Consider the following 23,630-nt stretch of genomic DNA (forward strand, 5'->3'; position numbering starts at 1 on the left):
GTCATTTCAAAGACTGTTTCTTTATAATGTTTGCTCTGTAACAAGAGTCAATCACATTTAGATCATTTTATTCCATGATTCAAAACTCAGACCTCGAGATTTATTCCACTCCGGCAGCTGAAGTCACCTGCCCTTGGCTATTGCTGTTTTAAAAAAAAAAAAAACTACCACCAATGCGACTACCATTCACCAACTTTGGACCGCAAGGCCTTCAGCTGGGGACCACAAGACCTTCAGCTGGGCTTTCGCAGCTTCCCAAAATAGTCCCACATTATACGCCCCAAGGCCTTGCTGGCATCACAGTAGCCTGAAGGAAACTACATCAAGTGAAAGGTTTATGACTTTAATGTGAGCTGTGGCTTCCATGTGACCCCAAACTTTATAACGTACCAGTATTCACCCCAAGATAAGTGACCAGAAAAAAAGTTTTTCACTGGAGCAGTATGTGCTCTTGCAATTTTGCCACAAAGACATTATAGTTATACTGACAGGGAGGGCTGATTGTAGAAGAGTAATGCCTTAATTGCCTACAGGAAGCTGCTCACATTACTGTCTTACAACTTTCTTGTATCAAGATCGCAACTTAAAATATGATCCTCAAAATTTAAAGGCAGCCTTCTGAACACTCAGTTTCCAACAGTTTTTTTCTACTCATGGCTCAAACTGACATCAGCTCATGCTGAGTTTCTATATATGGTCATTTGTTCCTGGCATGTTATGGCAGTGTTTACATTGAGTACTCACATGCTAATGCAGGGGAACCTGTAATTGTGGCCGCCAGTGTTGTTAATTTCTTCCCAGTTTTTGATGACATTCAAGCTGGAACATGTTTGAGTAGTTTTTGGTTTAAAAGCAGTTATTGGTGATTTTCGGGGCAGAAAATGCTGCCAATCCCGACATTTTAGTCACACCTCCTGCTGCTCCAGCTCCCAAAAAACTTGACTTCCGTGCATAAAATTACAGGGGATACAGTAATTAAATTGTGCAGCTCTTGACTTTCTAAATGTTATTGAACCAAATGGACCAACTTCTAATGACATGTCTATTTGGGCCCCTTGGCGATAAACCTGGAAGTTTTAATTCCAGAATTTGGCCACTAAATCAGATTGACTCTTCATTTGGAGCCACAGAGAACAAGAATACAGTAGACCTGGAATCCCTGACAAATCAGAGAAGACTGGCCTTTTTCAGAAGGGGGCCTTAAAGAGACAGGTGCCACAACAAAGCGTCTCAGACAGAGGCTGAAAAGAGGTGTAGCAGCCATGGGTAATATGAAGAAAATAAGGAGTTTGTTCAACATTCAAGCATGTACCCATGTTCCAGTAGAAACCCAAAATACAAGTATGAACATGAGAATGAACATAATGGGTCCCCTTTAAGTTCCTTTATTGTTGTTTTTTGCCAATGCAGATGTCACTAGTAAAACCTCCTCCACTTTTTTCTCCTTTTTAATTAAAAGAAAAAGCGCATGGTGATTATGTTTTCATGTCAGACTACAGAGGCACATTCGGTCCGTGGACGGGGGAACACCACACAGCAGTCGTCGTGCCTCTAGTTAGCTCACTTCACTTGCCTGTATGTTTATAGGGAAGTTTTCAGATCTTCCAGAGCCACGTGACTCAGGGAAAGGGCGTGTTGTTTTTAAAAAGCCTGCCATCGGCAAACTAAATATACCCTTTACTGGACCTGACCCCTCATTTGCCTTTGCTGTGGCCACTTTAGGTCGACATGCTAGCTCAGCAGGGGCCCTACAACTAGTAATTATATAGGAGGGTTTCCATTTAACATCCCCTGTATAGTGTTGCCTTCACACAAGCTCTTTTCCTCAATTTAGACATTTTGGTTGTCATTGATGGTTTACCTTTATTTTAATTCTACTTACTTCATCGCAATGTAACCAAAAGTAGTTTCTGTGTCCAGCCCGCATCAGAAATGAGCATCATGTGCTCCCTGTCATCATTCAGCCTTAAATCTACATGTGAATTAATGAATGTAGTTCATAATGCTGTTAATCCTTGATCTGGCTTTTTAAAACTTTTCCTCCCATCTGTCATGCGATGAGCTCACCACGGATAATGCACGCTGGCTGCTGCATCAGCTGTTGCAGTTTTCAGATGATTTTCTCCGTATGAACAACAGTCAGCTGTGCAGCGCAGGTCGTTCAGCTGTTCTCTGGCTTTCAGATGACTTTATGTTAACATGATGTGGCTTTGACATGGCGGCTTTGCACTTCACAACTGAAGGCTGATGTCTATCTTCAGTGAATCCCACATGGTTTGGACGTGGACCACAGCTGCAGGTTCAAATATTATGTGTTGAATTGAGCCTTTTGTGGCTCCAGGGGCTGCGTGTGGTCTTATAAATTACCTCATATTATGACACTTGGCTATGTTGGGACTAAAGACATCAAGTTTGAAAATCAAAAATATATATATATTGGGGAAAGGTTAGTTTCCAGACCTTTGTAGCCCGCCCCTAATCTCTTCTCCGGACCCAGGGCCACATTAGCTGCTACAAACATAACTGTAAGCGCTTGTGTTGCATTGTGGGTAGTGTAGGTCCAAAATGTTGACAAGAAAGAAGGATGTGTTGAATAAAAGATGATATCTCTGGTTCTTCTGAATATTTTCTTATCCTTTTTTTTTATTTTTAACTTTCTCAACCCCAAGCATCTTCAGGGCTCCTGTCATATTTTTGTTCATTTGGCCTCATTTTTCAGTACCCAATATAAGTCCTACACATCTGTGAAAACAGCACAGTCATGGCTAGAGGTAGGGAGAGTTCAAAATATCTTTTGTGTTGTATGACATAGTTATAATGCCATAAGTCATAAAAATACGCAACTCAAATTTAAGTTTCACTTTTTTTTTCTTGTTAGTTTTGACTAAGTCATTGTCATGGCTTCCAAGATGTGCTGAGTTGCACAAAATGTATTTTCCAGATATTGTTAGTACAAATGGTTTGTTTTTTGTGTAATTTTAAATGGAGCATTTAGAGTATTTGATTTTGATTAAATATCACAATTTCAAGCTTCCATTGGTTACTTTTTGACAGGAAACATGAAGCACTAGTTATCCATTCAAGAACAATTGAAAATCAGACGATATTATTAGTTGGTCCAGTTTATGGAGATGATAAATGCTGTAACTGTATTTCAAAGATGACACGAGTTAAGAAGTTTCACTCTCTATCTTGAGTCAGACGATGATAGGAGTAGGAAAAAAAGTCCAGAGTGGAAGTACAGAAACTGGGCGACAGGCTCTGCCGTGCCATGATCATCAGCTGGAGCTGTAGTACCAGTAGCTCAGCCCTTACTGAGAGACCGTAAAGCCTCAGTTGTCAATACTCAAAATGTCAAAAACATTTCATCAGCCTGTGGGGAAACGCAACCCAAAACTCTGATGCAGCTGGCAGTATTTTAAGATAGGCTCTCGGTCCCTGTCTGGTCTTATAAGAGGGATTTGATGCCCGCAGTTGGCATTATCGTGTACACATGTGAGCGTGCTCGAGTCTCTGCCACATCTATAGCCAAACTCCATTAATCTGCAAATGACATTGGAGCAGACATCTGTCCCCATCAGTGTGTCATCCTCTGCGGTCTCAGTATTTTGTTTCAAGTGAAGGCTCTCTCGATCACTCACTTTCTCATAGAGGCCCAGCTCCAAATAACCCACAATACCCCTGGAGAATATAAGAGCAGGCTCTAGTGCTGCTGTAGGAAGTAGTATCAAGAGTGCTTTGAAACACTGAAGTTCATGCATATGCTTAAAAACCATATAGTGTAATCAGTTGACCAATTTCATGGATGTAAATATATATTACATTTATATTGGCTTTGTGGGATGCTAGAGAGAGGCATTCATTTTAATTATAAGGCTTTGGCTATTACTCCTATTGATCTGCTCAGAATTTCCTCAATCGATCAATTGGTGGTCTTAAATGTCAGTAAATGGGAATTAAATTACCGGTCACAAATTCCTTAACCCCATGGTGACATTGTCTTTTCAGTTTACTATCATACAAGGTGAGGAAAAACAGAAAATATTGACCTTTTCAGAAGCTGGAATCAGTGAAATTTTGCTTTAAAGGTTGCATAAAGGGTTGATCGATTGCTGAAATAACTGATTCATTTTTGTTGTGGGATGAATTGTTTAGGCTCTAATGGGTAAAACCCCAACATTTTAGTACAAGATCATGCTACTACAAAGCAGAGGTTAAGACTTTAGTCACATGACTTCATGTCACGAATTTGAAGACTTTGGACTCGACTGGACATAATCAAAGAGACTTTCAAGTCAACTTGGACTTTAACATAATGACCCTTGAGTTCACTTTGACTTGGGCTTTTTCACTTAAAAACACTTTAACCTCCCCCAAGCCACATAATATACCACTTTTCTATGATTGTTCAGTCATACTTGTTTTAACAAATAAATCCAAATTTATAAAGCAATCGTGATATTTTTATATTTAATAAGATGTTCATTTCGAAAAGCAGTTTAACCTCAAAGTTCAGGAATAGGTCTGTATTTGGGACCCCTCTGCTACAAACTCAGTCTAAGGTTTCCTTTACAAAAGTGTGAATTATGAAAAACAAATCGCCAGCAAATAGTCAGAGGGGAGTTCAAAAACGTATGCAGAAATATCCACTGGCTGTCGCGTGATTGTTACATTTCTGCTAGTTATGATGTCAAACTATATTAGCTACATCAACAAAGCACCCTCATTAGAATAAACTGCCAGATCTGTGTTATCAGCGTCCAGACAGCTGGGTGGGTACTGTACAGACGGTCCTTTTGATTACAGCAGTAGTAATACAACTAAATAACATGGTATATGCACTCAGTTTATTAGGTACACTTAGGATTAGACTTTCTATCCTGTTTTCATGAAGATTGTAATGTTGAGACAGTTTTAGAGAGTTGATTCAACTATATGGTCATTTTTGGAGGATGTAGTTTGTCATGTTGTGTCCTGAATTGACAATAGCTATAGACTTTACAGCAAAAGTTGTTTTCACTAAGATGAATATGAACAACTTACAGCAAACTTAAACTTAAAGCAGCCAAGCATGGAAATGTCATCATGAGCTGCCAAAAGAGACATTCTTTCCACAAAATGAACTACTTTAAGCACATTTCCCATTACAGTTTGTTTGTGCGTGGTTTAGGCCTGTTAGTATTATAGCAACGGACGGGGCAGAAAACAAAATGAGTAGCAGCCTCTTGGCGCACTGCACCAAAAGGAAGAAGAGCATCTCTGTGCATTGATGCTGATGATGAGTACATGGAAAAGACAGCCAGTGAGGGGAAAAGAAGCGAAGGGTTGGAGTTGTTGGCAGGCACTGAATGTCCAAGTCCTTCACATCACCCTCCATCACCCTCTGTATCCTCTCCGTGCTCTCTGCTCACAGGATGTGGAGCTTCTTTTCTGCACTGGAAAGGAGTTGGCAAGTGGAAAAGCCGCTCTGTGGTCTTATTCGACAAGTCATCCCAACGTTTCATCCAGGAATTAGATTATCTTTAAGCTGAATAAGGTTGATTTCCTTGATACAGCTTCGGTATTTTAACAGATGGCAATGACCACCAACAAACTCTAATGACTTTTAGTTCGTGTTCAGACCCACTTGAGCCCTCAATTCATTTGAATGATGCCACTCCGGCGACGCAGCAGGGGTGTCAATCCCCACTTAAGCTAGATTTACAGTCAACACAGGGGGTAACGGACTTAAAGGCGTAGGTTTTAATTTCCTATTCAGTGTCAGATTTCTCCCATTGACTGCAGTACTAAATGCATGCATCGTATAGGATTTAGGCCTTATCGTGCTTCAGTTATATTGGGTGGGAAGGTCCGCCCTTTTTTGATTACTGAGCATGAGACTTATCTGTGCAGTCACTGTATTTACGTTGTTTCACTCACTGCACAGACAGCTACTATTGCAGTGAGGTTGTCTTTGCTACATTTGTGTCGCAAATGCCTCATCCCACTGCATTGTACAACACGGCCCTAGTCAATTTTGCTAATTTTTTGTTTGTTTGTTTTCTATTGGCAAAAGTTGTGGATAGTACCCAGTATTTTTTAGCACCATCTCGGTTGAGGTTCCAAGCGAGTTGAGCGGATACTAAAAGGACGAGTCAAAACACTCGAGACCACTGAGTGGTCAGAGAGAATAGTCATAAGCTTGAAATGAGAAATCCTGCACAAACCTGCAATCTTTATATAGCCAAGCTTCTGTCAATAGTGAATGTGAAAATGGCAGTCTGCAAGACTACACCGTGCACGACTTACACTAACCTATAAAACTTGCATTGAAGATGTCATAGCAGTTTCACATGGCATCGCTATGTCAATCTTCTGTCATTCGCAATGGAAAATACAAAATAGAGAAAAAGGACCTGTTACAAAAAGTGAGTTACAACCCGGATTCCGATAAAGTTGGGATGCTGTGTGAAATGTAAATGAAAACCGATGCATTCAATTTAGAATTTGTTTATGCATTTACAAAAAACAAGTTTTTTCATTTTTAAGCATTATAGCTTACTTGTCTTTGTACTGTATTCGATTGAATGTAGGTCTGAACTGTACCATGTAGTGGGAATGTGCCATAATAATAGGAAAAGTGAGTGTTTTTTTTCCCCCCAAACATGCTTCATGTTTACTCTTGACAGTCTCCATCAGTAGCAGTAATGAGAGCAAAGGGAAACACAGGGAGCCCATGCTGACTAATCACACTTCTTGTGGTCACCATATGGTGTATCCGAAGGCGCCATAATGTGTAGTTACAATATTGAGAACGCATACATCTATGCAGTGTAACAGGGGGTCCAGTAGATCCATGAAAGGGCCATGTGGCCGCAGGAGCACGCCTGACTCAACTCGTCCAATCACCTTAACTGCTTTCACTCAGCTGATGTGTTGTGAAGGCAGTTCAGGTGATTGGATGAGTTGAGTCAGGCGTGCTCTTGCTTGGTTGGAAGGGAAACCTGCAGCCACATGGCTCTTTCATGGATCTATTGGACCCCCCTGCACTATAGTGTAGCCATAGTGTAGAAAGAGATCTGTAATGACATGACAATCGACATGAAGGTATTATTTCTTTGTCTTTATAAAAATCAGATACATCAGGTGGGAATGTAGAAGAACAAACCTTCTAGAGCTAGACCAGAGCTGATTTACCAGCCAGATACACTTTCAGGTCAAACGCTGCCACCTCCGCTAACCAATTTCTGTGAAGTGAGTGTAACAACACACTTGTACTGATTGTCGTTAAACATTTTCAGAACTTTCCGGAAAACCCAGTAGTTTCTTTTCCACCAGAGCATCCCCATGTACAGTAATGAACATGGAGCGGTGGGTTTATACAACTCAGGATAACTGTCAGCTTGTCCTCCCCCTTGATATTTCCAACACCTGCTTGGAATCACACGTTTTTGCTATGCTGCATAATGGACCGGATTTCTCTTCACCACAGTTCTCACTGTAGTCTGTTGACTTTTCATGCCGCTCCTCTGAATTTGACTTTGCATTTTATCTGCACCCAGCAGAAGGAAGTGGTTTTTCTTTGGGATTCCCCCTTTTATTACAGTCCTGCCAATATTTCTCCTCTACCTGTTGGCCTTTAAACAAAGAGTGTTTGCTGTGAAGATACCACTCTCTATCTCTTATCATCCTTTAAAAAGGACACTGCTGCCTTGAGTTAGAAGTAAAAACAAACTTTCTTCTTTTCCTTTTTAAATTGGCTATATTTTAAGTAAGATAAGTGTAGTTTTGGTGGGCTGCCTTGGTAATTCAGCAGTCATTGTGGTCATTCCTAATTAGCTAAGGTTGTGTGCAAAAGGGAAAAACAATAATTGAGAAGTGTATAGCAGCAAACCCCCCACCAGCAGTTAAATCTGGTTAAACTGTGATTTGTTATGATGACCGGCTTTAGTCCAAATGAAATGGTTCACACCCCTAATGATTTGTTTGTGTTGCATAAAGGCCTAAAATCACTTTCCAGATAAAGTTTTCCTCTCTTTCACACTCAAGCAACACATTCACAGTTCGTGTGCACAGATAGGCAGAGCTCCAGTGTCCCCCCTCTCTCTATCCCCTGTCCTGAAGTGGGCAGCCTGCCAATGTCTGTGCCCAGTTAACAGCCCAGTGCTGGGAACCCCAAGGCCCCAAGCAGGTGTCAACCTCCCTGCTCAGCCAAAGGAGCTAAGAGAGGAACACAAAGGGCTCAAAGAGACCTGCCAGCATGGTAACCGTCTTAAATATCCCAGGCCAGTGTGGCCACTCCTCTAAATCTCTCAGCAGCATAGGGTAGCTGCCAGTTTGCTCTTTCTGCTACTGTAACACTCTCAAAGAAAGGGGTTCGAGGCTTTTTTTAAAGCTTTGCCCTTAAAGGGATAGTTTGGACTTTTTGGAGTGGGGTTGCATGAGGTACTTATCCATAGTCAGTGTATTACCTGCAGGAGACAGGGGTCGAAACATCAACAGTTTGGAGAAGTAGGCAGGAATACCAGAGCAAAAATTAAACAATGTACTGCACAGCAGCTAAACATTTTATTTTCCAACAAAAAAAGGCCTATTGTAAGAAATAAGTCAGTTCTACACTGTATTAAGAATATTTTAACTGCTGTGCCTTGCCGTCAGACAAGATGTGGGAGTTGCTAGTTTACCGTTGCCTCAGTGGGTTAGTTAATTTGTGTTATTTTGTGACTTTGGTGTTTTAAAGGTTAATTCGGATTCACCAGTCACACAATAACACAAACTAAGTAACCGATTGAGTCAGCGTTAGACCAGCCACTCCTGTCTTCTGCAAGATAAAATGCTGTTTTTGTCTCGTCTGTTTTTGGTGGTTTCGAAGAAAGCATAGATAACTGCTTCAGTTTCCCCATTTTAAAGTTCAACAGGGCTGTCTAACAGCAAGGGGAAGCAGTGTGCAGTGTGCCAGTACTCCTGCCTGCCTTTCCAAACTGGTGGCCGACCATCATCTACTGTAGATAATTCACTGACTGTGGATAAGTACCTCATATAACCCCACTTGAAAAAAATCTGAACTATCCCTTTAATGGGGCTCAGAGTGGTAAAATTGGCAGAGGGCATCAGGAGTGCACAGATAGAGGGATGAGTGTAGTTTGAGGCTTTTAATAATGCAGCATACAGCTACAGGAAAATAAGCCAAAAAACAGAGAGAAATTTAGTCTCTCTGGTTTTTCCATGATAGATTCGGTATTGTTATCTCATCTGTTCACACTGCTCATCACTCCTTTCTTTCTCTTTGTCGCTGTTTAACAGTTTCTGCTGCCGTCAACAGACAGTTTTCTGGATCATGTTTACGGGATGCTTCAGCATCCAGATCTCATGGGCTTGTGCGATCTTTTGAAAACAGTAGCTTGGCTCAGGGTTAAGCTGTCCTGGCATTTAGATTGGCAACACTGTAAAAGAACTGGATGAGAGGGAGAAGGGATGCCTCTCTCTCTCTCTCTCTCTCTCTCTCTCTCTCTCTGTCTCTGTCTCTGTCTCTCTCTGTCTCTGTCCTCTGTCTCTCTCTCTCTCTCCTGTCTCCTCTCTCTCTCTCTCTGTCTCTCTCTCTCTCTCTCTCTCTCTCTCTCTCTCTCTCTCTCTCTCTCTCTCTCTCTCTCTCTCTCTCTCTCTCTCTCTCTCTCTCTCTCTCTCTCTCTCTCTCTCTCTCTCTCTCTCTCTCTCCTCTCTCTCTCCTCTCTCTCTCTCTCTCTCTCTCTCTCTCTCTCTGTTCATTGTTGCCTACTCTGCAGTGATGATGTGGATGTGATGGGGGTTGTGTGGAGTGGAGTGGAGGCTACCCTCATCTTCAGTAAACAATAGGTCCTTGTGTGTTTGACCCCCCTCTTTAGCAGAGTGGAGTCCATGGCTCAGGCTGAAGCCGGGATGGAATTCCATCTTTGCCAGATTTAGTCGGTGGAAACCCTCTCAAACACAATCCCAGTGTTAGGAGGGTCATACCTCAGGGGCAATTTATTCTTATTTACAACCGCATCAATAATCAATTATAGTTCTCTGCCTTTTTCTCTAGCTGTGGTGGGCCTCATTGATTGGGTGAACGTGCTGTGCCACATGATATATCCCCCCGCCTGGCAGAGTAACTGATTACTAACCTATATTTAAGTGGGATGAGCCACAATGGTGTCACTAGGTCATTAAAAACGGATGACAGTGATTTATTTGTCCTAAAGTTGTATCATTTGTTCTGAAATTTTGGTTAGAAAGTCTAAAATGAGGACAAATGACCCATTAAAGCAGTAAAAACACCTTTTCCTTTCATTGGCAGCAAGAGGATTTACAGTTTTTTGACAGTTATAATTAATTAGGTGCTTATACGAGAGAGAAAAATATGAAAAGTTCAAATAAATTCCATTAGTTTCCTGATCTCTATCTATTTCCAGTGGAAATCTTTACTGAGTTTACTTTTCTTTTACACTTTTCACACTGGAGCACGAATGAAGAGAAGAAAAAAAATGTGTAAATTAATGAAATAATAATATAATACAGCTTTATTTATACAACCCAAACTCACAAATAATAAGTTTGTGTCCGAGGACTGTTTTGAAAATAATGGAAGTTAGTTGGAAGTTAGGAAGTTTGAAAAATTACAATTTTACTTTATTTAGTTTTTTATATATCTCTGTTTTTCCTGACATTTCTCACCATTAACGCTCCGGCAGATTGGAAAAGTGTGTTTTCCTTAAAAAAAGACGTTTATCATAATGGTATGAAGTCAGTGTTAGTTATTATTTACGACTGTGCTTTTCCTGCTTTGACAAGTCAAATGTCTGTTGAGTTAAGGATCTATTGCTGGTACTTATAGCACTACGTACAGCACAAACTAACGGGGAGGAATGGTAATATTTAAATTTTCCACGTGTCCAACATAATGTCTTGTCTTTGTGGACTGAACAAGTAAATCCACCATGGCCATGTATTGGTTAAATTGTCATGTACTCTGAAGGAATATTTAATTTTTTCCATTGTATATATTTGAACTCCAGTCCTCAAACAAAGATTTATTCACCACATCTTCCTGAAGCCTCTGTCTTTTCAGTAGTCTGAATGCTAATAATCATTATTTCCTGTGACATGGTAGGACTGCTTGTTTCTTTCCTGTGAGAGAAAACGTTTGTTATCTTAATCCTCGTCTTACAAGACATCCGATAACCTTAAACCCTTCCTCGTGTGACCGGCCCACCCATTTTGCAGAGGTGTGCTGCAGGTACTTCACCTTCTTTTTAAGCACGTTGTGGAAAACCAGAATAACCTGCTTTGTGCCAGATCACTTTACTTCGTCAGAGAACTGCATGCAAACACGTAATCAGCCAGAACATCCTGCCTTCTGTCTGTTTCATCAACACCGGCCTTCAGAGTCCTCTTAATATTGTAAAAGCAAACTTCATGCATTAGCCGAGAGAAAAGTCAGAATACAAATCTGGAGTTGTGCTGTAACGCCCAACACTGCTCCTCTCACATGATTGGATCGAGAGACAGGAAGCACTTTAGCCTTACAATTGAATTATGTCAGTTAATCACTTTCTGAGCTAATACCATTTCAGCGTTGATAATATTGACAGCGTGAAAGAAGGCAATCAGTCTTTCATCCATGTCAGAATGACAGTCACGGAAATTGACCTTCAAGATTATTTAGCATGTGCCCTGCATTGCAGTAAATTTGGCCAACATTGCATGTATTACAAGCAGGATTGAGAACAGATTTAGAGATTTATTTTAATATTTTACTTAAGCTTTAAAGCATGAGCTTTTTTTCCCCTGCGGCTTTTCTGACCTAAAACACACGACTTGAAATATCGTTTGCTCAACCAGTGATCACCAATTTAGACAAAAAGCTCAAAATATTATTAGTTGTAGTAACTTAATCTTCTTTATTTCAGACATATTGCTTCCCATATAAAATGCACATCAATCAAGTTAAAAAACTTACTTTGATCCTATGACATTTACCAGCAGAATCTGCATTGACTTGCACTTTAAAGCTGAATGCCAAAAAAAAAAAATCTGACAACTCAAGGTTTTATTGAATATGATCCTGAGGTGGGTCTGGATAAGTTGAACACTTCCACATATGGCACAGAGTGGCCTAATGGAGTCCTTATCAGGCACATCCTGAAGTGAATGTGGCAGGGGAGAGCTGTTAAAAGGCACAAAGATCACAATGCTGCACAAATTGGCAAATGGAAAACGACACCCGCATCTGATAAGAGCTGATAGCTGCCAGGAAGGCTGTCATCATCATCACCGTCCTGCTCATTGTCATCATCCTTGCCCGTGGCAAACAGACACACCTTTTACTGTGTCGCAACAATAGTGCAGCGCAGAATAATACAGAGCAAGTTTCTTAATCCTCACGTGTTAAGTTGTTTCATAATGCACATGCCAACAATCATCTGAGGTGTCATACAGTGGTCATAACACGTACATCAATGACCCTCTGAACCCAGAGCAGTTTAGAGGCATGTTTTTTTGCTCCTGTCACAATTTATTTTACAAAAAACATAATTATATAATGGCATCTGTATATCACAACATTTTTCCACAAGTGTTACCAGTATTGGAAACCTAGGGTGCCCATGTGCTTTACCTTTAAAACCTCTACTTACAACTTCTTGTTCTCTCCTCTCTGTTCTGTGTAAACACAATATAAAATAAATACAAAAATATTCAATGATACATGTAGAAAGAATTGATTTTGAGGAAATATCACTGTTTAATAACCAGCTTTAATTTGGTTATTTTACTTGCCTGAAATTCTTCACGCATAATTTGTTCAAGGACCGTTGGAAATTTAAAAATGCGGTGATAATTTCTGCTTTTACAGTTTGTGGCTTTATCAGTGGTGTCATTTTGATGATTTCTTTTTTAAAACAAAACGTGCCTTTGAAAAGCTTATGGGTTACAGGGGTTAACTGCGCTGTTAATAGTTTAAACACGCTTTTATTTGTATGTCAGAGTGTCAGGTCAGCTGTGTGTGTGTGTGATTTTGTCCGCATCACAAACAGGAGTGGGTGTTTTTCTGCTGCTGTAAGTCGTGTCAGTTCAGGGCCTCATCACGTTCTGCAGCCCTCCCTCTCTTTCCTCCTCACTGCCCCTCGTCTGTCTGATACTTCACATTAATCTGTTTTCCTGCTTTGTTATGAAACATTTCTGAAATGGTTCCAAGATCCAGAAGCAACAGGTCATTCATTAGCAACCCTTTGAACACTGGAATGAAAGTATGAAATATGCATATGTTATTTCTGAACAATGCCGAGAGTTTACTTCTTTTTTTTTTTGGTGTGTGTTAAACAATGCGACTGCGGATTTATTACCATGAAGGAGAAATAACATGAGTAGCATTAGTTCCAGATTAATAGGTGACTTTTGCAGCTACATTGAATACAATTTGCTTAAAAACCCATTCAAATGAAGCACAGGATAATAAAAAAGTGAAATAAAAAGCCACACTGGTGTTCTGATATTTCACAACAGCTTACTTAAGAGTAAGCATTGTCACTAACTATTAATCTGCAGGTTTTTTTCTTGATTTAATTGATTTATCACTCAGAGTATAAAATATATATTATTTAAGTCCATTACAAATACTCATTACATACATTACACAGTCCAAAATCCACTGATATTGGCTGTTAAAGAAAACTTGAAACCTGTAAACAGTGGTGTCAACAAAATGGTTGAAGTGTTGTCTTTAATCACTGATTGACTTATCATTGCAACTTGTGTGTCAAACAGCTTCACATGAAAAAATATCTGTCTGTATTTCATGTGAGAAAACATAGATTTCATACATGCATTTTATTTATTATTAGGTGGAGTTTTTTTTATTGAGCCGTTTCTGTCCAAAATATCTTCTGCGTGTGACGTGCTTCACTATCCTCCTCGCGAGCGATACAAAAGAGGATGAATCAGTCCTGCCAGCTCTCAGTATGAGGGAAGTGGATTTGATGCCTGTCCCCTTTTAGCATCTGTGCTGCATGATAAGATCAGCCTGTGAGGAACTCTGTCATTTCTACATCCTTGAAACACTTTTTATTTTTTGGTGCAGGAGGTTTGACCATATTGCTTTGACTTCTTGTCTTGCAGAGGAAACTTCACAGTTCCGAAGTTATCAGAGTCTAATATGGGATTTGGCGTGCTGGGAGTGTTTCTGGGGCTGCTCCTAGAGGTCTCCACCCATGGACCCCACGCTGTGCCTCGAACCTCCTGGAGACATCAAGGTAAGCCATAATATAATTTTATATACATATGTTATATATAAATAAATAAAAATCTAACATTTCTGAGTGAGTAAACAGATTGTTTCATGATTTGAAATTAGAATTATTTGCAGTTTTGACAACTAATCATTCACTAGGTAAAAAAACATTTGCTGATAATAGAAAATAGTATTTTAGTTAGTTATCCATTACTACTATTATGTATGTATATGTCTTATTGTATTGTGTATATTCTTTACTCTGTTTTTTATATCTTTGTAAACTCCTCTGTCTGTATCTTGAGCTGCTTAAATTTGGGATAAATGAAGTCCTATATTATTTATATTCTTACAGAAAAGCAAGAAAGCAAAAAAAGTGTATTTATATATCACAAGGTGCTACACAAGTTGCAGCATTATGTGGCTAGTGCAATGATTAAACAGTAGACACAATAAACGCAGTTAAAACAGACACAAATAATACATGCTTGCTTCAGTTTTACAAATGCATCAACAAATATTTACTTAATTATTATTTAAGGTTTTTCTTTTCTTTACTTCTGTATCATTTTTATTGTAAATCCCATGCTTAAATCTTTTTTAACTGTATTTATAGTATTTTTTTTAAACAAAGTACAATATACAGTTTAACACTACTCCAACAAACATCTTTACCCAAATACATGCACATATATGTAGAGTACATAAAATATAAAATACTAAATGACAGAGGAATAAAAGGGAGAGAAAGGCCCTAGTACACATTTATATACGGTATACATTGTGTCAAAAATATTACCACAGTTTCTGGTAAACGCTCTTTTGAACCCCCTGCAGTGTGCTGATATAAATTGAAACCTTGCTTGAGTCATTAGGAATCTACAGGCATTTAATTTGGGAAGTTGTACTTGTTAGTGTGAGTTGGTATTTATGAGCTTACACAATCTTAAAACAAGAAATATGAGAAGTTCATGCTAAGTTCAGTTGCTCTACTAGCAATGCCTTCATCCTGCATAGATAGATCTGTGTGAAAGATCTTTCCAGTCAGGGTTCACAGATAGTTAGGTGACACCTCTTAAATGTATCTCAGCCTAACCTCAGTCGCACCACAACTCTCATGTTAGAGCGTCTAGGCGCCAGGTGGAAGTTCTCAAAGCATACTTCCGTTTACAAAAATAGCTCCAGTAACTTGTGTGAGAACCAGCACAGCTCACCCTTTGACAAAGTTTCTCCGTTCACCGAGGCACAGTCACCGTTTCAGTCAGTCAGTGAGGGTATTTGCTTTCATCATTGTGGTGTTTATGTCCAGGCACCTGCAACCCGAACCCACTTGCACCTGGCACAACCAAAGCCAGTCAGACACAGGCGCTGTGCTGGGTTTGCCATCAATCACAACACAGTATAACAAGAGATACTCTCATAGAAACCTGGTTTGAGGCCTTTAAAGTAATGCAAGTTGTGTTTTGGTGCCTTGATCTTCAGACTACATATGTCACCTTTGTGGACGCCGTGATTAGGAATCCCACTGCTCCTCTTGGCGCCCTGCATGGCAATCAAATTTTAGGATTAACAGTTGTCTGTGCTCTTGCAAGGCACCAGAACCAGATTTGTTCAAGCAATTTAACTTGTTCATTAAACAATGAGCAATCCTGACCATAACGACTCAACCTCAATCATCAGGCTGCTAAAAGGAAACCAGTTAAACTTGTAATCAGGCTTGTGGACATTGATATCTTATCCTGATGAACTTAAATCTGCGTTGGGTTTTTTGGCCACTTGGGGGCAGCAGAAACAAGCTGTGTATATAAAACTGACATATTATTGGCTTATAAACATTGTTTGTGATGGTGAGCAGGTGGAAAAAGCTATCAGTGTGTTGTCTTAAGCTCTAAGCATGCAACACACCTTATTTGTAGTGTCCATGTTGTTACCACATTACAACTTAAAGCTTAATGAACACACCAAAGTCAGAAAAACATGTGAATGCACCACTGGCCTTGATTTGAGGTCTGCACACTCACAGAAGGGTCATTCTAGTTATCTAGTGTTAATTACATTACATAGTTATTCACTATTAATATAAAAATGTCAGTTATAGCAACTTTTTATTGAATTCTCGATACTTTTGACTACACATGTTGATAAGTAAATCTGTTTTTGGAAGTTAAAGTAACCTGTTCCAATGGTTTTGTGCTCAGATCTAGATCTGATGGAGTTCTCTGAGCCTGACATCTATAACTACTCCACATTGTTGTTGAGTGAGAAAAGAGACGCACTGTATGTGGGAGCCAGGGAGGCCATCTTTGAGCTCAGCAAGAAGAATGTGACGGTCAAAAACAACAAGGTACCACAATATTAATAATATTAGTGAAAAAAAGTGGGAAAAAAACATGTAAAACTTTAATGTTCTGATTTCTTTTCTTTACATTTTGAAGGTTCAATGGACAGTTGCAGAAAACCCCATGTTGATGTGCACGCTCAAAGGGAAATCAAAAGAGGTTTGTTTAATAATTAATGTGTTAATTATATTGTATTATGGCGCCAGAGTCATTAAGTGTGTTTATGAAATTATTTCATGAGTGTTTATCAAATGTTGCTTTCCAGAGGGATTGTCTAAACTACATCCGAGTGCTCCAAGTCGTAGATGATGAGCGGCTGTATGTCTGCGGCACGCATGCCTTTCAACCACAGTGTGACTACTTGGTAGGTTAATGCTCGATCTGTCCTTAAGTGGAAACCTCACACTGCACAAATAAACATGTGCTCGGGCTCGCCAGTCATTGCAGCAACCTTTAACTGAAATTTAACCCTGAACTCCTCTTTCAGAACCTGGCTGACTTTTCGTTGGACGGTCGACCCGAGGACGGCCGGGGGAAGTGCTCCTTTGACCCGTCACAGAGCTTCACTACTGTCATGGTTGGTGAGTTGAGGCCAGGTTTTTTTTTTTCTCATTCCACAAAGAGCTCTCTTGGTTGTCAGCCCTGCAGTAAAATGCATAATAATCTCCAATAATCTCTTGTTTTTTGGAGGCAAAATGGACTTGCTGGACAATGAATTGCTTTTTTTGTTGTTATTTTTATCAGATGGAGCGCTGTACTCGGGGACAGCTTATAACTTCTTAGGCAGTGAACCGATTATTTCCAGATACTCTCCATCACAGCCACTGCTGAGGACGGAGTACTCCACATCATGGCTCAATGGTGAGTTTGGACATTATGTGACCAGTAATCCTCTTGAATCAATGTAACTAAAGTAATGGATAAAAAAAAGATGTTGTGTCTGGTTGAGATGTTCTGAGCTGAACCTAAGGCTGTCTAACAGGGATGATCAGGGTTTTAGTGGATCGGTTGGATGAAAATTGACATAAACCAATAATTTTTTATAGTACTGTGTAGCTAATGTTGATGCACTGCCCTCCTTTAAGACATCCAAATGTGCAAACATTTTTCTCACATATGCGAGTAAAAATACAGTGTGACCATGTGTTAAATGATTTGTTCGCACCGGTATGAGTGACTCTGAGTTCAGACACTGAGGTCGACACATTGCACAGACTTGCTTTGATGGTAACACATCTGTTATCTGTCCTTGCTCTTTCTTGTTGGCAAAGAGCAGAGTACAAAACATTTACCAACTCATTTGTTTCCTTAACTAACATTTTGAATGGGGTTTCCAAAACACAAATCTGAAGAAATATTGTAAATAGTAGGTCAAACTGTCAGATTTTCTTATTTTCAAGATATATTTAGTTTTCCAACCCATTGGACTACTGTTTACTAAATATAGTATAAGAAAATGGCTGTATCTCAGAAACAACAATGAGCACAATCAAGTATTCAACATCTGTAAGATCATGACAAGTTATGCAAGTTACAAGATATGCACCCTTATTTAATAAATAAAAAGTTTGCAAGTTGCCCGAAATATGTCCATACAAGATTGCGGGACGTTAGATCAATCAGAATAAATGTTGCAATATTATTCCTTATCATACTACACTCACAGGCCACTTTATAAGCAGGCAAGGTGTACCTAATAAAGTGGTAGTGTGGTCTTCTGCTGCTGTAGCCCATCTGCTTCAAGGTTGGATGTGTTGTGTATTCAGAGATGGTCTTCGGCGTACCTTGGTTATAACAAGTGGTTATTTAAGTTGCTGATGCCTTTCTAGCATCTTAATCCAACAACCATGCCACGTTCAAATTCACTTAAGTCACCTTTCTTTCACGTACTGAAGCTCGTTTTTCAACATCAGCAGCTCGTCTTCACCATGTCTGCATGCCTAAATGCATTGAGTTGCTGCCATGTGATTGGCTGTTTAGATATTTGCGTAAACAACAGTTGGACAGATGTACCTGATAAAGTGGCTGGTGAGTGTAAATATAGTCAGCGAATATGTGTTAAAATGAAAAACCTTGCTAATGGCAGGTCATATCCGCTGACGCTCATTAATGTTCGTTTGCTATCAGGCCAAAATGAAATGGTTTGAATAGTTGATGAGGTAAAGGATACTCCACTCTGTAACACCACTTTACAACCAAGAGTGGACTGACTGATACGTCTCTTGTCATCATCTTCTCGCCAGTTTCAGGAGTCCAATTCTCCTGCTACACTTTCGTTCATATCATATCAATAATTGAAGCTTATGAACGTTATATTGTTAACCTTTAGACCTTCAGTAATTGGATCAAGTAGCTCATGAAATAGAAGGTGTGTAAGGTTAAGTAGTCTACAGCTGTTGTGTTAATGTCTGAGATGCATAATTTATCAACATTTGGGGAATTATATACATTGGATCCTACTCTCACTAGCCAACATTAAGGTCGTCTAGTGTCTGGTTTTTAGGGTTCAAAAAAAGTTTATATATGTTTTTGTTGAATTGTGTGTAACAGCACCCTTTGGAGCAGGAACACAACAAGGGTTTCCCAGTAGCACACCAGTGACCTTAGTCTTAGTCTTTACTCCCTTTAACTGATTCCTTTCTCTCTCTCCTGTCTGCTTTCAATCTCAGAGCCCAGTTTTGTTTTTGCTGACGTGATCAGTGAAGGGACAAACAGAGTAGATGGCGAGGACGATAAAATCTACTACTTCTTCACCGAGGTGTCAGTGGAGTACGAATTCTTTGGCAAGCTGCTCATCCCCAGGGTGGCGCGCGTCTGTAAGGTCAGTACACGTCATGTACCATCTGCACATAGCAGGAGTGATGCTGCTGCTCTCCTAATGTGTGCCTGTCTTCCACACCCCTTCTATTATCTTCCTTCTCTAACCTGACCGCCTATTATTAGACAAATAAACTACAGTCAGTTTGTAGGTTATGTTATTCATTGTGTCATGAACAGTTCCCAGAACCACATGGATTTATAAGACACAGAAAATGCTTTTGCAGCAGTGAAATAAAGAACCTGTCTCAAAGTTTAAAAATTAAGCTTGCCACAAAATAAGTCCCCTTCCCAAAACATAACAGTTTAAATGATTATATAATTAGCATAGCAATAAGACATAAAAATAAAACAAGTACTTTTATTTTCTTGGGATGTGCAAAATTAGTTGACTAGTCAATTCAAAAGTTGCTCCCTTTAGTCTGCACCAGAAAAGACATTTAGTTAAACTTATAATTAAACGTATTATTTTATTAATCACACATTCAAATTACATATGACATATTTTTTTTGTTTTAGAAAAATACAAAAACAAGTATCCATTGGCTTGCTACTTATTTTATTAATCAGGTGCGTTTCCTAAAGATCATTCTTTTTAATAAATGTTATTTTTTAACTTTTATTTAGTGAGTTATGTTTTTTTCATCATGCATGGTGCATAGTGCCTCGCCTCTCAGCTGCAAAATATGATAAACAATTTTAAATGACTCTTATGATAAAGGTAATTTTTTTTTTTGTGTATTCTTACGTTAAATGTTTGAAATTAGTAAATAGGAGCATCCCCAGTATTTACAAAAATGTATTGGCATAATTGTTTAACATTTCTATAATTTAATGATACTGGTGGTTTAACAAAAAATAGAAATGCCTTGTAAACCTTAAAAGCTCCCATCCCAAAAACATATAAATAATTAAATGTTTAATAGTATCTGATAGATGTTTTATTTGTCTCTTTACTACAAAGAGCTCTGTGCTTTACTGTCATGTCTTTAACTGATGCTCACTGATGCTAACTGATTTAAGACTCATTTTAGGAGAATATTAACTTTAAATATAGATATGACCTAAAAAACTCAAACTCCAAGCTCTGTTAGCACTAACTGTTTTGCATGAATTTTCATAACTTAACCGAAGGCACAAATAAGATTTTGCAAAGTAATGGTGACTTGTTCCCTCTATCCCCAGAGGAAATGATGCCCTTGCACACTATCTTACACTAGCCATTCCCACTCCCTCTCCTCATTCCCCTTTTCCTCCGCCTCTCCCCACACCGCATAATGTGCTGATAAACCTCTGCTCTGCAGGGTGACCTCGGGGGGCAGCGCACTCTGCAGAAGAAATGGACGTCCTTCCTGAAAGCCAAGCTGGTGTGCTCCATGCCTGAGCTCAACTTTGTTTTCAATGTAGTGCACGATGTCTTCATTCTGAAGGGGGCAGACTGGAAGGACACAGTCATCTATGGGGTCTTCACCTCGCAGTGGTCAGTGATTTACAGATCTACAAAACGAGATCAGTAGGAGTCACAAAAAGACAATATTTCAATATAATGCGGGTCCTTAACCCATTTAGGCCTAAAACGCCTGGAAAAAATGCCTGGAAAACCTATGGGCGATTTTGAAAGAACCCCCTAAAAAATAAAAAAGTAATTTAAAGTAAAAAAAGTATTTGAGAGCAAACTCAGCAAATAGAGAAAAAAGGCCTTTTCGCCTTTTATTGAACAGGAGAGTTGAAAGAGACAGAATGGGAGTGAGAACTAGAGCCTCAACACATGGGGCAGGTGCTCTGCCAACTGAGCAGCACTATTTTCAATCAAAAATGTAAAAATAAAGTGTCAGTACAATATTTTTTGTGGTGCAGTGTCAGTGCAGCATTATTTTCAATAAATGCAGTAGTATGACTGTATATGGACTGTAAACTACTGTTTATACCTGTATGTGATGACTGAATAAAAATCCTATGCATAATACCAATACATGCCCATTAGCAAGATTGTAAACATGATATGACCATTGGAAGAAATAGACATAGTTCTCATTAGCCTACTGTAATAAAAATAATAATGATAATAATAATACATTTTATCTATATTGCACTTTTCAGGGTACTCAACAACGTATAAAGTAATATAAGACAAACAGCCATGATTTCTTATATCATCATCACAATCAATTAGTATGATTATTGTTATGATCTCCAGATGGCCACAAATCTGTCTGTTCTTCGGTGAAAATATGTCTTCTAAAAACATAGATACAAGATCACTTCAGTCACTTACTTCTGAGCTCCCTTCGCTATAGTCGTCTTCTGCCAACTATTTCAAAGTTCTGGAAAAGTCCCATGATGCATTGCGACACTCCCGCATGTATTCTGATGCATTTCATTGGCCAAGAGACCAAAAATAAGTGGAAAAAACTACAAATACTACAAAATGACGTATCCGCTTTCCCGGCCTTAATGGTAGAATAACGCAACGGCGCTCCCGGTTTTAATGGTAGAAATGCAGTAATGCTTTCCCGGCTTAAATGGGTTAAATTCACTTCTCTTCCCTCTCCCTCTTCTCTCTCTACTCCATCATCGTGCTCATCCCTCAGGGGTAACGTGGGCTTGTCAGCAGTGTGCGCTTACAACATGACAGCTGTGGAAGAAGTCTTCTCCAAGGGCAAGTACATGCAGAAGGCCACAGTGGAGCAGTCCCACACCAAGTGGGTCCGATACAACGGCATCACTCCCACTCCTCGTCCTGGAGCAGTAAGTACCTTTTAAAACATCCAGTAATAAGACTGATTGTGCAAACTTTCTGTTGTCTAGGGCCAGGAAATTATTTATTTTGTATTTATATTACAGATGGAAAAAGCAAAAGAATAAACGTTTATACTAGTGGTTGTCTCAACCACTAGAATAAAAAAATATGACATAAAAAATATGACAAGAGCTTTTTTGCCCCTGTCATATTTTACTCACCGAGTGGTCCAGATGGTTAATAGACAAACAAATGTGAACCTACTTTACAATTAAATATTTATTGTTTTTCCCCCACCAGTGTATTAACAGCCAGTTGCGACAGCAGAACATCAACAGCTCTCTCCACCTGCCAGACAAGACCCTCCAGTTTGTGAAGGACCACCCTCTGCTGGAGGACCCCGTGGTGCCCATCGGCAACGGCCCTCGTCTCATCACCAAAGACGTCAACTACACTCAGATCGTGGTGGAGAGGGTCCGCGCGTTGGATAGGAACATTTACGACGTAATCTTCACTGGAACTGGTAAGAACATATCAGTTATTCATTAAAAATGTGAAAATATATAAACCTTTTATAAAGAAGGTTGTTTTAATTGAGTTTATTAGCCACTACTTTCATATTTTAATATACAGTATATAATATATTTTTTCAGTATTTGTTGATTGTATACAGTTAAATAGCTCTGTTAAGAATAAAGCTTCCTGCTTCACAACTATTATATAATGATTCAGATTTTTTATTTTTAACAAAAAAATGAAAGTAGGCAATATGTAGAATACTTTTAAATATTGAAACACGAAAAAATATTACATGCAAATCACAATTCTACCCAAAGGAGGTACCTTATCATAATATAGGTTATGTTTAAAGTTGTCAAACTCTGGCAACAACAATAGATGATAAATAGAGAAATATGTAAAACTAAAGTAAGGATGGAATAAAAAACATATAACATGTCTCCAAAAAGATGCAAATAAGCAAATGTGTATTGATCGGCTTGTTTTGAAGAGGCTAATTTCTGTCTTCTACCTCAGCTGATTTACTGACAATTTACCATTCTCACCTTTTTAGATAAGGGAGTCCTGCACAAGTCAGTGGTGTATGAAGGAGAAGTGCACATTGTGGAGGAGATCCAGCTCCTGAAGAACTCTGAGTCCATCAAGAACCTGCTGCTCTCCTCTGAGGTCAGTGATATAACTGTAAAGGTTACTAACTACAGCAGAAGAATTAGAAAATGTGTTTTGAGTTTATAATGTACACTAAGCTAAAAGAAGCTTTTAAGCAATCTTAATCAGGAGTGTTGGAAATAAATGCAAACTGTGTTTGAACAGTTTTAGAGCCCTGTGGGTTCAACTGTATGATCTTTGTGAGAGGGTGTTGTCTGCCTTCATACAAACTTGCATGTGTGTGTTTTGCATGCTTTTCTGATGTGCTTACTGGGCTGTGAAAAAGCATACAACAGGAAGTGTTCAAGAAGATGACATGACTGTTAAAAACCAGCAGTTCTGT

At 39.2% G+C, this 23,630-nt stretch overlaps 1 protein-coding gene across 5 annotated transcripts in view; it reads left to right on the forward strand.

Annotated features, from left to right (window-relative positions):
• Positions 1 to 23,630, forward strand: part of sema4d (sema domain, immunoglobulin domain (Ig), transmembrane domain (TM) and short cytoplasmic domain, (semaphorin) 4D) — a 50,722-nt gene that overhangs the window by 22,013 nt on the left and 5,079 nt on the right. For all 5 annotated transcript variants that reach the window (XM_059357789.1, XM_059357786.1, XM_059357788.1 and 2 more), the window contains 11 exons: positions 14,113 to 14,246; positions 16,423 to 16,568; positions 16,660 to 16,722; positions 16,829 to 16,927; positions 17,051 to 17,144; positions 17,308 to 17,424; positions 19,233 to 19,384; positions 20,685 to 20,860; positions 21,972 to 22,128; positions 22,421 to 22,643; positions 23,193 to 23,305. In XM_059357789.1, the coding sequence (XP_059213772.1) occupies positions 14,150 to 14,246; positions 16,423 to 16,568; positions 16,660 to 16,722; positions 16,829 to 16,927; positions 17,051 to 17,144; positions 17,308 to 17,424; positions 19,233 to 19,384; positions 20,685 to 20,860; positions 21,972 to 22,128; positions 22,421 to 22,643; positions 23,193 to 23,305 (1,437 nt within the window). In that variant the 5' untranslated portion in view covers positions 14,113 to 14,149. The remainder of the gene's footprint in view (positions 1 to 14,112; positions 14,247 to 16,422; positions 16,569 to 16,659; positions 16,723 to 16,828; positions 16,928 to 17,050; positions 17,145 to 17,307; positions 17,425 to 19,232; positions 19,385 to 20,684; positions 20,861 to 21,971; positions 22,129 to 22,420; positions 22,644 to 23,192; positions 23,306 to 23,630) is intronic.

This window comes from Centropristis striata, chromosome 19 (genome assembly GCF_030273125.1).
Source record: "Centropristis striata isolate RG_2023a ecotype Rhode Island chromosome 19, C.striata_1.0, whole genome shotgun sequence".
Classification (NCBI taxonomy): domain Eukaryota; kingdom Metazoa; phylum Chordata; class Actinopteri; order Perciformes; family Serranidae; genus Centropristis; species Centropristis striata.